General features: G+C 40.6%; 1 protein-coding gene across 6 annotated transcripts in view; it reads left to right on the top strand.

The window, feature by feature from the left end:
* Positions 1-12620, top strand: part of USP28 (ubiquitin specific peptidase 28) — a 49415-nt gene that overhangs the window by 15665 nt on the left and 21130 nt on the right. For 5 of the 6 annotated variants that reach the window (XM_048827318.2, XM_048827319.2, XM_048827321.2 and 2 more), the window contains exons 5-16: positions 122-284; positions 1476-1562; positions 2188-2325; positions 2833-2906; positions 4054-4130; positions 4647-4795; positions 6988-7115; positions 7316-7411; positions 7672-7851; positions 8606-8826; positions 9165-9235; positions 11703-11931. In XM_048827318.2, coding sequence (XP_048683275.1) covers positions 122-284; positions 1476-1562; positions 2188-2325; positions 2833-2906; positions 4054-4130; positions 4647-4795; positions 6988-7115; positions 7316-7411; positions 7672-7851; positions 8606-8826; positions 9165-9235; positions 11703-11931 — 1613 coding nt within the window. Of the gene's footprint in view, positions 1-121; positions 285-1475; positions 1563-2187; positions 2326-2832; positions 2907-4053; positions 4131-4646; positions 4796-5105; positions 5182-6987; positions 7116-7315; positions 7412-7671; positions 7852-8605; positions 8827-9164; positions 9236-11702; positions 11932-12620 lie in introns of those variants that run through there. The other variant, XM_048827322.2, reaches the window with a different exon arrangement.

Here is a 12620-nt window from a genome sequence, read left to right as displayed (position 1 = left end):
TGTGGTTACTTGACTAGCCAAGCTTACATACCAAAATGAGTTTCTGTCCCTTTTAAAAGGCTGTCAAGACCCTGGGGATGCTTTCTTACAATGTGACGTTTGCATACTTGTCCTCTGACAGGCCCCACAAAGCAAATGCTGCTGAAAACAAAAATCGCTCCAAAAGGAAACGGTGTGAAGTCTGGGGAGAGAATCCCAAGCAGAATGACTGGAGGAGAGTGAATGACTGGCCTGTTGGCATGAAGAACATTGGAAATACATGCTGGTTTAGCGCAGTCATTCAGGTAATGCAGTGGTAACAGTAATACTTTATACCCTTTTGTAATGCCTGCCATTTTGGGGTCAAAACGTGCCTTTCTTGCAATTAAATAAGCTTTGTGGCACCTCCACGATGGAAGTAATGTTCTCTTTTTGCAGGTGGGCAAATGTTGGCACAGAGAAGTTAGTTGACTTTTCCAAGGTCACAGTGAGCCAGCTAGCTAGTCTATATTTCTCCATATTCCTATCAGCAACTTCACATTAATAGAAAAAGAAAAACTGGGTGTCTTCACCCTGGGATGCAGTTTTTTTGAGAGACTTCAATTGCATAACTAAGATTTGAGAGCAGATTGTGCAGGCCCGCCAGGTTTCTGCTTCACGTTTTAAACAAAAATGATCTAAAGTGTGATTTTCTTTATGTGGCAGAATATTTTACTCTGATCTTGTTCAAAAACAGCAGCCAAGTAGTCAGGGCAAAAATGAGATAAATGAGAAAAAAAGGCTATGTAAATATATCTATGTATTTATTATTATTCACAAATATGTGTCATGGTGCAATGGTAAAATACTTCTTGATGACAGAAGCCAGACTGGTAAAGTGGTGATAATGTAATTTTACTGGAGTGAACGCTGGCTCCACAGCATATGGTGTATCCGATTCCAGTTAATGGAGTACAGTGGCTTAGATGCCTGAAATAATAAGAAACTAGTCTGAGTGCATCATTAATGATTATTATTAGTGATTAGTAAAATGAGAAGAGACAGCAGAAAGAAGAACCAAACACACTTAATTCTTTGGGCTCTTTTTACATCAGCAGATAAGTGTCGGGGGTGGGTTTTTTTCTGTTTTTGGGGCGAAGTGGGGAACAGTTACCGAAATGCTTCTCTGGGGGTATGATTGATTCCCCTGTCCTATCATTCCAATTTCCAATGTGAAATGGAAGAACTCTCCTCACTCTTTCTCAAAAGGTTTCTCTTAATTTACTTGAAAAATTTAGTTGGCATGGAGGGAGGGAATTGAGTCTTGGGGAAGAGGAAGGGCAGAGCTGTTAAAGGTTTTATTTCTTGAGGAGAAAGTCATTGAAGAATTTGGGGGTGGGTAAGAAAACATACAGTCTGCAAAGAATGACATGGACTTGGGAAATGAAGATGAGACCCAAGACCAGACTTGAGTTGACCAGCCCGGACAGTCTCTTTTAACCACTTTTTCCTTTCAGTCTCTCTTCCAGCTGCCGGAATTTCGTAGGCTGGTCCTTGGTTATTCTCTCCCGCAGCGCATGCTTGAGAATTGTCGAAGTCGCAGTGTAAGTTCTCCTGGAAATGCCTGCCTCTTCCAGGGGATTCTGGCAGTTTGTATTGGTGACTCTATAAAAACTGAGCTGCTGCTTGTGGACAAGGGTGGGAAATTGCTCTTGAGGACAATGCGTTATCACAGAAATGGTTGAAAGTTTCTCATAAATTTTTCTCAAAAACTAAGAACTGCAGAGAGAGTGGAAAATCTGTGTCTTGTTAATCTGTTTTGGTGACTCTGGAAATTCAGGACTTGTTTCCTCTCAGTCTCCCCCCTACCTCTCCTTAATACCCCAAGTCTCTAGCTCAAGTCTGAACTTCAGAATATTAGAGTACAGCTTGGCCTTCTTATTCTAGATGCCATATTACTTCTGGCACTTCTCCTGATCCCAGATTTCCCACTTTGAGGAACCATTGCAAATTCTTCAGTTCTCCCATGTGCTTAATTCACGATCAGATTTGCTTTCAAGAAAGATCCTTGCATCATGGGGAAGGAGATATGGGTTCCTAACACAAGTTGGTCTCTTCTGAGACTGTCCCTTGTATTAACGTCCTATGTGCTGGCCCTGTAATTTACCTCTTCATATATGTGTCCTACTTTTATTGAGCAGTAGACTATTGTGCTCTCTTCTTTTCTAGGAAAAGAGAAATATTGCATTCATGCAGGAACTTCAGTGTCTCTTTGCTTTAATGTTGGGGACACATCGTAAATTTGTAGACCCCACTGCATCACTGGAACTTTTAAAAGGCGCATTTAAATCAGCTGACGAACAGCAGGTAAAATGGATACAATGCCTCTTGGCTTTTCTCAGAACAGCCCTAGCAAAGATGGTAAACAGTCATATTTCACTTAATGCTACTATAATTCCAAACACTTGCCTGTCTGTGTTTCACCTGACAAGTGTGTGTAAAACTCTCTCTTAAAGATACATGACAGTGAAAGGTACGTGCCTACCAAAAAGACGGTTAAATAGTCAGTGTGAAATTTGTCCCTTCACTGCTTTCGGAGTTGCTGTTGGGGATCATCAGATTTGGAACTTGACTTCTTCTCCATGTCCCTAGCATAGTTTCCTCTGACTTAGTACAGTGCAGGACAAAGTGTTCATCTTTGATCTAGAATAGTGGTAACAACACATAGCTCGTATAGGTCATTCACATGGTTAGAGATACCACAATAGTTTTGTGAGTATATTTGAAAAAGTGTGAGATTTTAATAAATCCTGCTTATATCAAAGCATTTTCTTGGTAGAATCTTTCACTGTCCAATTTCTGGCTCTCTTTTAGCAAGATGTGAGCGAAGTCACGCACAAGCTTCTGGATTGGCTAGAGGATGCATTCCAGCTTTCTGTGAATGTAAAGTGAGTTTTTATGTTTTGGGTTGTTTTTACTTAATGTCCAGAAAAATAGATTTTTAATGAGGCTGTTTGGCTAATAGATGTTAGAGTTTAAATTAATATTTTAGGCAAATGAAGAAACCATTTCTTCACTGCACCAGTCAGGATAATCCCTTTTCAATAATATTCAGCATTCTATGTTTGCATCAGCACTTCTTCCCTAGATAGGTGCTTTTATTCAGTGCCATTGTGACCTGCAGAGTACATAGGCTTTTATGGAACTCTTCAACATGGATTGTCCACCAGGTAATAAACTCCATATTGTATTTTTTAGAGTTGTTACAGCCAATGGGGTAAATTCATATTGAATAGTGCATTAATCTGTAGTGTGATAGTTACAATTATAATAAAAAGTCTTGACGTGTACAGGGTCACGCTGTATGAAAATCAGCTGCTTTTTACACTTAAATAACTGTTGATGATTTTTTTAAGTGCAGAAGAGTAATTTTTTTGTCCTTAAGGATAAAGGGGCATGTTTAAAAAAGCATAACTGGAGTTCTGAGTGCAAACTTATCCAGAACGAGCAAGTATGGGTTAGAATAGAAGTCAAGTATCCAGGACTCCTGGGTTGCAGTCTTGTTTCTGCCACTGGCTTACTCTGTAACCTGATCTAGGCAAGTCACTCCCACCTCTGTGTTACCTATCTACATAAAAGGGATGATGATATTTACAAAAGCATCTTGGGATCCTTCTAAAGGCACTTTCAAAATATAGAGTATAATTATCAGTATTAGTACAAACTAATGGCTTTCTCTTCTTTTGGTTTGTTTTTAGGCACAAAGCCCAAGGCTGAGGTTTAGATGTTAAATTTAAGTCCATTTTAATACCTTGTGGCCTTAAAAAAAAAAAAAGGGGGGGGGGAAGGGCAGCATATGTAATACTTACTTATTAATTGAGGATTTAAACACACACACAACCTATTCCCTCATAGCTTGTGTTTTGAGCCATTTTTGCTACTTTTTCCTCCAGTTATATTAATGTTGGTTATATTTTGTTGATGCCATCAAAATAAAAATTCTAATATATGTGTATTCTTGTAAAGGCAAGTGTAACTCACCCATATGCTCCCTTTCTGTCTAACAAAATGCGTACAATCTCCTTTTGAAAACAGCAGCCCTCAAGACAAATCAGAGAACCCAATGGTGCAACTCTTCTATGGGACTTTCTTGACGGAAGGGGTCCATGAGGGTAAGTTAGAGATTTTTTTGTTTTACGTTTAATTCTTTTTTTGAGTGATTTGATTGTTGCTGTAGTGTAGATCTATGATGTGATTTGTGACATTGTGTGTTATTGCAGTTTCTTGGTGAGATTGTCTGTCTGATCCTTCGCTATTACAATAGGTGTATAGATAAGAGTATCTTTATATAGTTGTCCTAGTGCTGGCGAATATAATGTAAAGTCTGTTCTCCAAAGGGTAATAATCTCTATTAAATGCTTACCGTTATGAACATAGATTTGTAAAGGGTCTCACCTCTAGAGAAGATGAGCCGTAGGGGCCTAATTTCTCTACTGTGATGACATGTGTAACTTGCCTGCCCGATGAAAGATCTTGCGTGATTTGTTGCAAGATTTCGTGGAGCGTTACAAGCTGTTGTTTTGGTAGGAAACATATAGTTGTATATGATAAAATAAGTTAGAGAAGAGAGAGTGTTTTCTGTTGGTGTTTTAAGGTGGTTTATATTTTTTTCCTTCTCCTTTATTCAGGCAAGACCTTTTCCAAGATAGAGACCTTTGGCCAGTATCCCCTTCAGGTAAACGGTTATCGAAACTTGAACGAATGTTTGGAAGGGGCCATGGTAGAAGGGGAGATTGAGCCACTACCTTCTGATCAATCAGTGAAGTATGGACAAGAGGTTGGTTGCATGTATTGTTTGCTCTTCTTGAAAGGATGCAGTCAATGTAGTGCAGGGAGGTCCTGTTTTATCCTGGTTACTTAAAATGGTGACTGTAAACATTCCCTCTTCACCAAATGTAAAACATTACATGGTCAGTCTGTTAAATGTACATTACTGTTAAATGTGAGTTGATATCTAAGCCACCAAGCCCTAGTTTATTTGTAAAGACGTTGTTGTCCAATGTAACTTACTCCAGGAGTTTACCCTTTTAAAAAGGCGCCTGCTTCTGATGTGTAAGTGTGATAAAGTCTCTCTCTTTCTATTGAAGCCTACCTGTACCTGAGTAGGGGAGAACCACTGCCTCCATATTTTCGGAGGGTAAAAGTACAGTGCTTAACTCTATGGTATGCCATTTGGAATTTGTATTTTTTTTCTCCCTGTTATAGTGTGCATTTTTCTCTCTCATTGTAACTCTTAACCTTCTGCCTGTGCTGATTATTTTTTCCTTTTTTTAATTACTCAAATCATGAGCCGATCATAAGCTGCTTAACTTTGTGACAAATTAAAAAGTTAAGATACACACATTGCATTCAGCCTCACTTTATAGATAAAAGCAATGGGAAAGTTAGACTACAGAGAAGGTCAACTAAAATGATGGAAGGATTCATGTGATGTGAAGGCAGACTGAGGGAAATTAGCTTGTAGGCCATGTTAAAAAGGTGCTGGAAGATAATGCTAAAGAGATGTTTGCAAGGGTTGGTGGTAACAGGGGGAGGGGAAAAGAAGTTTCACTCATTAGATGAATGCCTGAAAGATGAGTTGCAGTGACTTGAATTAAAAAAGGAAAAAGAGGTTTGACTTCAGGGTGAGCTTGTTTTAAGGCCCATCTAACTTTGGAATCAACTACCTGATTTTGGTGATTGCTGCTCTTGCGTTAGTGCCACATGGACACAGTTGAAGCAGACTTCTGGTAGGATTGGTGTAGTGCAAAATCTTGAGCAGTGTGAGCAAGATGGAGTTAAACAGGTGATGGGAGAGGTCCATGGCGCTTAGTTCCTTTAAATGGTTAACTGAAAAATAGGGGAAAGTGTCTCAAACCAGGACATGCATCAAGGACTGTCACTTTTATTTTTAAGAGATGTGATTGGAAAATCTGTGCTCATTAATTTAACTTCTCAGGATATCCTGACTAGTGGACTGCATGATAGGGGACGTGGAAAATAAAGTGCATTTTATCTTTTGAGACCTTAGGTGAGTGTTTTGAAGCCTGATTTGCAGCAGGATTAACTGGAAATCTGTTTCTTTACCTCAATAGCAGGTTTATAAACATTTCCCTTCTGTTGTTGTTTATGAGGATGTTTGGTTGATTTTTCTCAAAAGGGTCATGATAAATGGCAGCTTCCCTCTGTATACATTAATATTGGCCGTCACTGTCAATATTATTGGTGCATTTTGATTCCGCGGATGAACTGTTGTGTTCTGGCTTTCTGATATGGATCTTTCAGAGCAGTACTATCTTAGAGTACTATCAGGAGCCCAAAACGGGGAGGGTACTGTCTGTCTGGCACTGCGTAAGAATGTGTGAAATATTCTTCTGGCAATGGATGTTAGAAATATTCTTGAAAGCTGGGAGCCGGGGAAAGTATAAATGCAACTACGGATAATCTTTTCAGTGTGGCACTTATTGCACACTCCAAATATTGAGAAGTTGGGTCTGTTGTCTGTGCCTTTTAAGCTAAACAGTTTCTGAATAGACCAAGAGTCGCTGAATAGCTGAGTGCACAGAGATTGGTTACGGGCTGCTATTTGTTGATGTTCATTGCGTGCCAACAGCATTGTGAAGTAACTCTCCTTCTCTGAGGCCTTGGGCCTACATACATTGTTTCAGTGTAGCATTTGCCAACTTATTCTAAATTCGCTCCTTGACTAGATGGTAGTCTATCAATCTGAGTGCCCTGGACATCAAATATTGACTTTCTGGATATTATTTAACTATGTTTTGTATGGTGAAGGTCTAAAATGAAAGTGGAAGTCTTATATTTTGTAAAATTAGGTTTTCTAAATAGCAACTCATATTGATTTAGTACACGCTTCGTATGTATAAGGGAAAAAAATTATTTGGGGGCAGAATAACTTGTCGATATAAAATGTGCCATTCAGCAATCCTCTCAAAACCTGTGCCCTGGTTGGGGCATTTCTTTTTGTTACAGCGTTGGTTTACAAAGCTCCCTCCCGTGTTAACCTTTGAACTCTCCCGGTTCGAGTTCAATCAGTCACTAGGGCAGCCAGAGAAGATTCACAACAAACTAGAATTTCCCCAGATTATTTATATGGACAGGTGAGATTTTACAAGACTGTTGTATTTCAAAACTGATTCCTCACACTTTGCTCTGTTTTATTCTAATTAGAGAAATAGAGGGGTGGGTGGGTCTGTGAGCAGGGAAATGTCAAAATGTATGCATATGAGAGACAATGCAGAGCTTAGAGGTATACAAATCTCACTCAGTCACTTTTTTTGGGGGGGCGGTATTCGTTTAGGTATTTGTACAGCAATAAAGAGATTATTCAAAGGAAGAGAGAGGAGACCAGGAAGTTGAGGAAGCAAATAGCAATTCTGCAGCAGAAATTGGAAAGGTAAGCATCCAACTCCCTCCCCCTCCCCCAGGAGTTGGTGTTTTTCTCTTTAAACAAGGTATGAAATTGAATAAGGGCTATTTGTATTCAAGATCTTAATTTAAGTAACACAGCAGTTAGTTATTTGTATAACCAGCAACTACTAGGCATTTATATTTTATAATAAATATGGCTTGCTCATACTATTTTCCTTTCCATGTACAATGAGTTGTGTGAGGATTCAGTTAACAGACCTCTGCTGTCTTGCTTCTGTTCTTTAGATACATGAAATATGGCTCTGGCCCAAGCCGCTTCCCATTACCTGACATGCTGCAGTATGTTCTTGAATTTGCCAGTACAAAGCTACCTTTAGTTGTTCCCTCTGCTCAGGACTCTCAGATGATGCCCGCACAGTCCCCAGCTGAGTGCTGTGGTCTGAATGAACCTCTGCAGCAAAATAGGTGAGGAAAGAAAAAAGTTTGTTGGCTAAAGAGAGAGCTTTCACCTTTTGAGCTAAAGAGTCTTGGATCATTGCTCCAGGAGCTGTTATGTCGTGTGATTCAGTTGTCTAGGCACTCAGAACCTTGGGGATGTGTGGTATGAACACCAACACAGTTAGTCCCTGCTTTTGAGTATCCCTGCTCCCAGATGGGTGCTACCAGTCTGTGCAGATAACACTCTGCATCCAGTTTGTGCTTTTTTCCTCTCCAGATACAAAGTCAAACTGCTATGTTTAAGCAGTAATCTTGAGATAAATTATATGAACTCTTTGCACAGTGTAGTAATCATTTGTTTTGTTTCATCAACCATTAAAATAGTGCAATATTGAATTATCACAAATCTGCCCACCATGGTTGGCTTGCGCTCTAAATTTAAGCAAGCAAGTAAACGAGTTCTCTGGTAAAATGGGAAGGAATTGTCAGTGCTGTGGATTGTGGCTCTATGCTTCACTGTGGAGTCCTGTAAGAACTTGAACTTTTACATCACCTCTTGTCTTGGGATCTGGTCTTCTCGGAAGTGACTGCACTTTAATAAGCTTATAGGCTGCCAAACTGTTTCCTGACTAGTGAATAAGTCTAAGCCTGGCATCATCTGGGATGGAAACTTGCTTGTTCAGATCTTGAATATTTTTTAAAGCTATGTGAACTTGCATATGCTCTCTGGAAACAGCAGCCTGAATGATGTGTCCATCAGTATGTGGCTTTTGCTTCATAGTGTATTAGAAACAGAAAATACTGAGAACACTGAAGGCGCAGCATCCACTCTGATAAACCCTCCAGCCCAGCAAGAATTAATGAGCAAACTTCCCCAGCCCTCCTGTTTACCAGCTGAAATGCCTGAATGCCCAGCTCCTCGTGTGGTCACAGAGGAGGAGATGAGCCTAGTTAGGACGTGCCTGCAGCGATGGAGGAGCGAGATTGAGCAGGACATTCAAGGTTGGCCCCAAGTATTTATCGTGCATTTCAGCCTTTTGCTAACCTAAATTCCTTCTGTTAGCTTCAGCTAGATAACTCCTGAACCATGCTCCACCCCAGAGGTGGCTGCTTTTCAGCCGTTAGTATAGAAATATCCTTATATGTCTTGTGACAGGGCCCTGGTCTATCACAGGATAAGCATGCACAACTTTCCATTAACTTCTGTGGTAGTAACTGCATGACTGTATCTGAGGGCAGGCATGGGCCTGTGTTCTGAGTATCTCTGTGCTGCCATGTGTTTGGGATTAAGGGGGCGCTATCTAAACAAAGTTGATGATCAGTGTTGTTCTTCTCAATAGATCTCAAGGACTGTATTACCAGAATCAATCAATCCATTGGTCAAATGTATGGTGACCCTGTCCTCCGTCAGGTAGGAAGTGTGGCTTTGTTAGGTTTTCATATAGGGGCTCATTAAAATGATATAGTTCTGCTGGTGTGTGCCTATAGGTCACGTTAATATTAGGAGAAATTGCATGCACGTACATAGGAAGGGTGTGTGTGTCTAAATGTTTTGCCAAGTTCACTTTGAAATGAAACACATGCCTTTCTGAGGAGGGAAATAACTTATTTAGAATGGTGTTCTTAGTAGGTGAATAATAGGATCCATGAACCTAAAAACAAACTGAATATAATGCACTTAATATAATCTTAGATAAACACTTGTCTCTGTCAGTTTCTTCCATTAGCACTTGGGCACCTGCACATGCTAAGATGAATGTTGTAGAGTCATAGATATCTGGATTGGTCAAAGACCCGGAAGGATGAACTCCCCATGTCACTGCAGAGTAGCAGGGTAGTCATGCTCTACTATGTTTACCAGTTGAACAATGTCCATTGTCTAAAGTGAAATCCAAGTTGTTGGTGGTCAGTTTACTTTTTCTGCGTTAGCATATTTCAAAAATTCCCCAGGAAAATCTTGTTTTGAAAAATTTAAGGATTTTCAAGAAATAGTGTCAGTGTTTTTCCCCCCTAGCTTTCTTGATGAAAACTGAGGTAAACGCTAACCTTTATTTCGCTGCCCTTTCCCGTTAGTATGTAACAGGTTAGCCCCTTTGTGTGGTCTCGGTTGTAGATAGCTGACTTCTCGGTGCAAGATGGCCTGGCTTAGGGCTCAGAATTCTTCTCTCTACTGAATCGCACTTTGTAGTTCTACCTACTTACATGACACCTTCTCAGTAGATACCTGATGTGAGATCTCTTGCCCTGCTACTTGGTGACTGGACCTGTTTCAAAGCTGTTGGGGATGGGGCGAGAGGTAGTGTGGGAATGAGCTCTCTTCCAGTTTTCTAGAACCAAGAGTCCAGAAACTCCTCCACTGCCAACTGTCTCATTTCTGTGCTTTTCAGTCTCAGTGGATGCAGAACCTAGTCATCTCCCTGTATTAGGATTAGAGTTTTAAAAAAGGGATTGTCATTAGCTTTTTCTTGTTTTGTGTTTGGATTTTTTCTGACAATTAAATTTTCTGTGCCTGGGAAAAGTGTTCAGATTTCAAGACTTCTGTCCTTGACCTAATATTTCTATCAAGTCACCTTCACTGTGGATGCCTTGCAATGTATATAACACCTTAGATAGGCAATTGCTCCATCTGCCCACCAGCCAGGAACTGCATTGCCAGTAAATACTGCAAACAGATAATAAAGGCTTTCCAGCAAGAACTGGCCTAGGAATGAGCCTGGATCTTGGGCCCACATAAGCAGGATGGGACTTTGTCAGACCAAGAGGGCCGCCTAAGTCTTTGCCTGAGAGGTCTCTCATCTATTGGAGAAAGAGCCTGGTGGTTTTGAGTCTGAGCCTATCTGCAAAAGAACTTCTTGCATCCACCAGGGCATGAGGTCTCTGAATCTTTACCTGCGAGTAGAGCAGCCAGTTACTGAGAGTCCCAGGCTCTTCTTGGATTCATTTGTTTCTGTATCAAAGAACAGGAAGCATAGGTTGAACAGGCATCTGAAAATTATACACTGGTGTCCTCAGAGTTGTGTTAGATTCCCAAGATCTGAGAGTGATGAAGTATCCTCTGATCCGTGTCACTCAGATACTTTGGGCGGGAAGGACCTTGGGAACTACCGTCCTCTGAGTAGACTCTACAGAGAGGGCATTATTTTTGGATGGGTTTTGGTTATCAGCCTAGACTATTCTCTCTGATGTGAGAAGCGGGTCTTTGGGTAGTGTACTTTGCAATACGTTCTGTCACCACATAGCAGTGCAGGTAATCTTAGAGTTTGGAATTACAGAGGTGTGTTCAGAGAATCAAAGCCACTGTAGGAAGTGTATTTTTAAAAATATATGCAACAAACACTTGCAGGATGCTGCTCCAATTTTAATCCTGAAAATACTTTTTGTGCCAGGCACAGGGCTCTGTTACAGGCAGCCAGGCTGATTGCTTGAGAATTTTTGTTTCAGATTTTAATGCAAATGCAAGAGGGCTTAGCTCCAAGTTCCAATTATCTTTCGCCCCAGCAATAGAAACCAGAAGAACTTGTGTCTGGTACATCATGGGTCTCTGGCAAACATTTTAAAAAGAGCCCCAGTAGTAAGAAACTCATTAAATAATTTAGATGAGATATGATGACTTCCACACATGGAACATAAAATTAGTTTGACAGGTTTGGATACCAGTGGGGTGGTCAGGCTTAGGATGTCATAGTGACACTGTGGTAGTGGATAGAAGTGTTTTTAAGCTGAGCTCATCAAGGGGAAGGGAATCTGTTTGCATTAGGCAGTCAAATGTACAAATGGACAATTTTTAAGCATATGACAGCTGTGAATGTCGTCATAGATTTTCGATTACTTCATCCATTAAAGATAAGCCTGGAAATCCTGTTCATGTGAATTTTCAGGTTCCTTATCGCTTGCATGCCGTCCTGGTTCACGAAGGCCAAGCAAATGCTGGTCACTACTGGGCCTACATATATGACCAGCCCCGGAAGAGCTGGCTCAAATTCAATGACATCTCTGTGACAGAATCATCCTGGGAAGAACTGGAGAGAGATTCATATGGAGGCCTGAGGAATGCCAGTGCCTACTGTCTTATGTACATCAATGATAAGCTGTCCTACTTTGTTGCAGGTACTGGAACCAAAGCTGCAGGTAGTACTTAGTCACTTGTGTAGTATGTGTTGCCTTCATAGCATTGAATGATCATTAACCTGCTCAACTCCACTATGACACTAGTAAATGTTATCCCTGTTCTGTGGATGGGGAAGCTGTGACAAAGGGGATTTTAATTTGGCCATGGCCAAAGAGGAAGTTGGAAACAAAACAGATATGTGAAGTGAGATGTTTCCTGTCCTGTCTGTGCTTGATTCACCAGCCCAAGTGAGCGCTTGTTCAGACCTTTAGGGTTGATACTAAAGTATTATTTCAAATAGCTTGGTTAATGTAGGCTCATAGGAATTGCCATACTGGGTCAGCCCCCTTGTCTATCTATCCTAGTATCCTGTCTTTCTGACAGTCGCCAGAGCAGATGCTTCAGAGGAAGGCAAAAGAAATCTTGCAGCAGGCATATGCGGGCTAATCTGTCCCCCATTAAATTAAGGATGTCCTAATCCCTAATTGTTGGAGATTGTCTTAACCTCATGCTTCAGGGTTTTTCTTAGCATTAACTGTAACTATTCTTCTTATCCATATAAATGTCCAGTCTTGCATTTGTCTTTGTATTTCAGTTTGCCTGTATTCTGGCATTCTCATTGTGTGTGTGTGTGCAGTTGGCAAATCATTTATAAGATCAAACAGAATGTTTCCTACTTTGGCCTGGC

Source organism: Caretta caretta, chromosome 22 (genome assembly GCF_965140235.1).
Source record: "Caretta caretta isolate rCarCar2 chromosome 22, rCarCar1.hap1, whole genome shotgun sequence".
NCBI classification, from domain to species: domain Eukaryota; kingdom Metazoa; phylum Chordata; order Testudines; family Cheloniidae; genus Caretta; species Caretta caretta.
The sequence above is the reverse complement of the archived record's forward strand: the minus strand, read 5'-3'. Positions and strand labels throughout refer to the sequence as shown.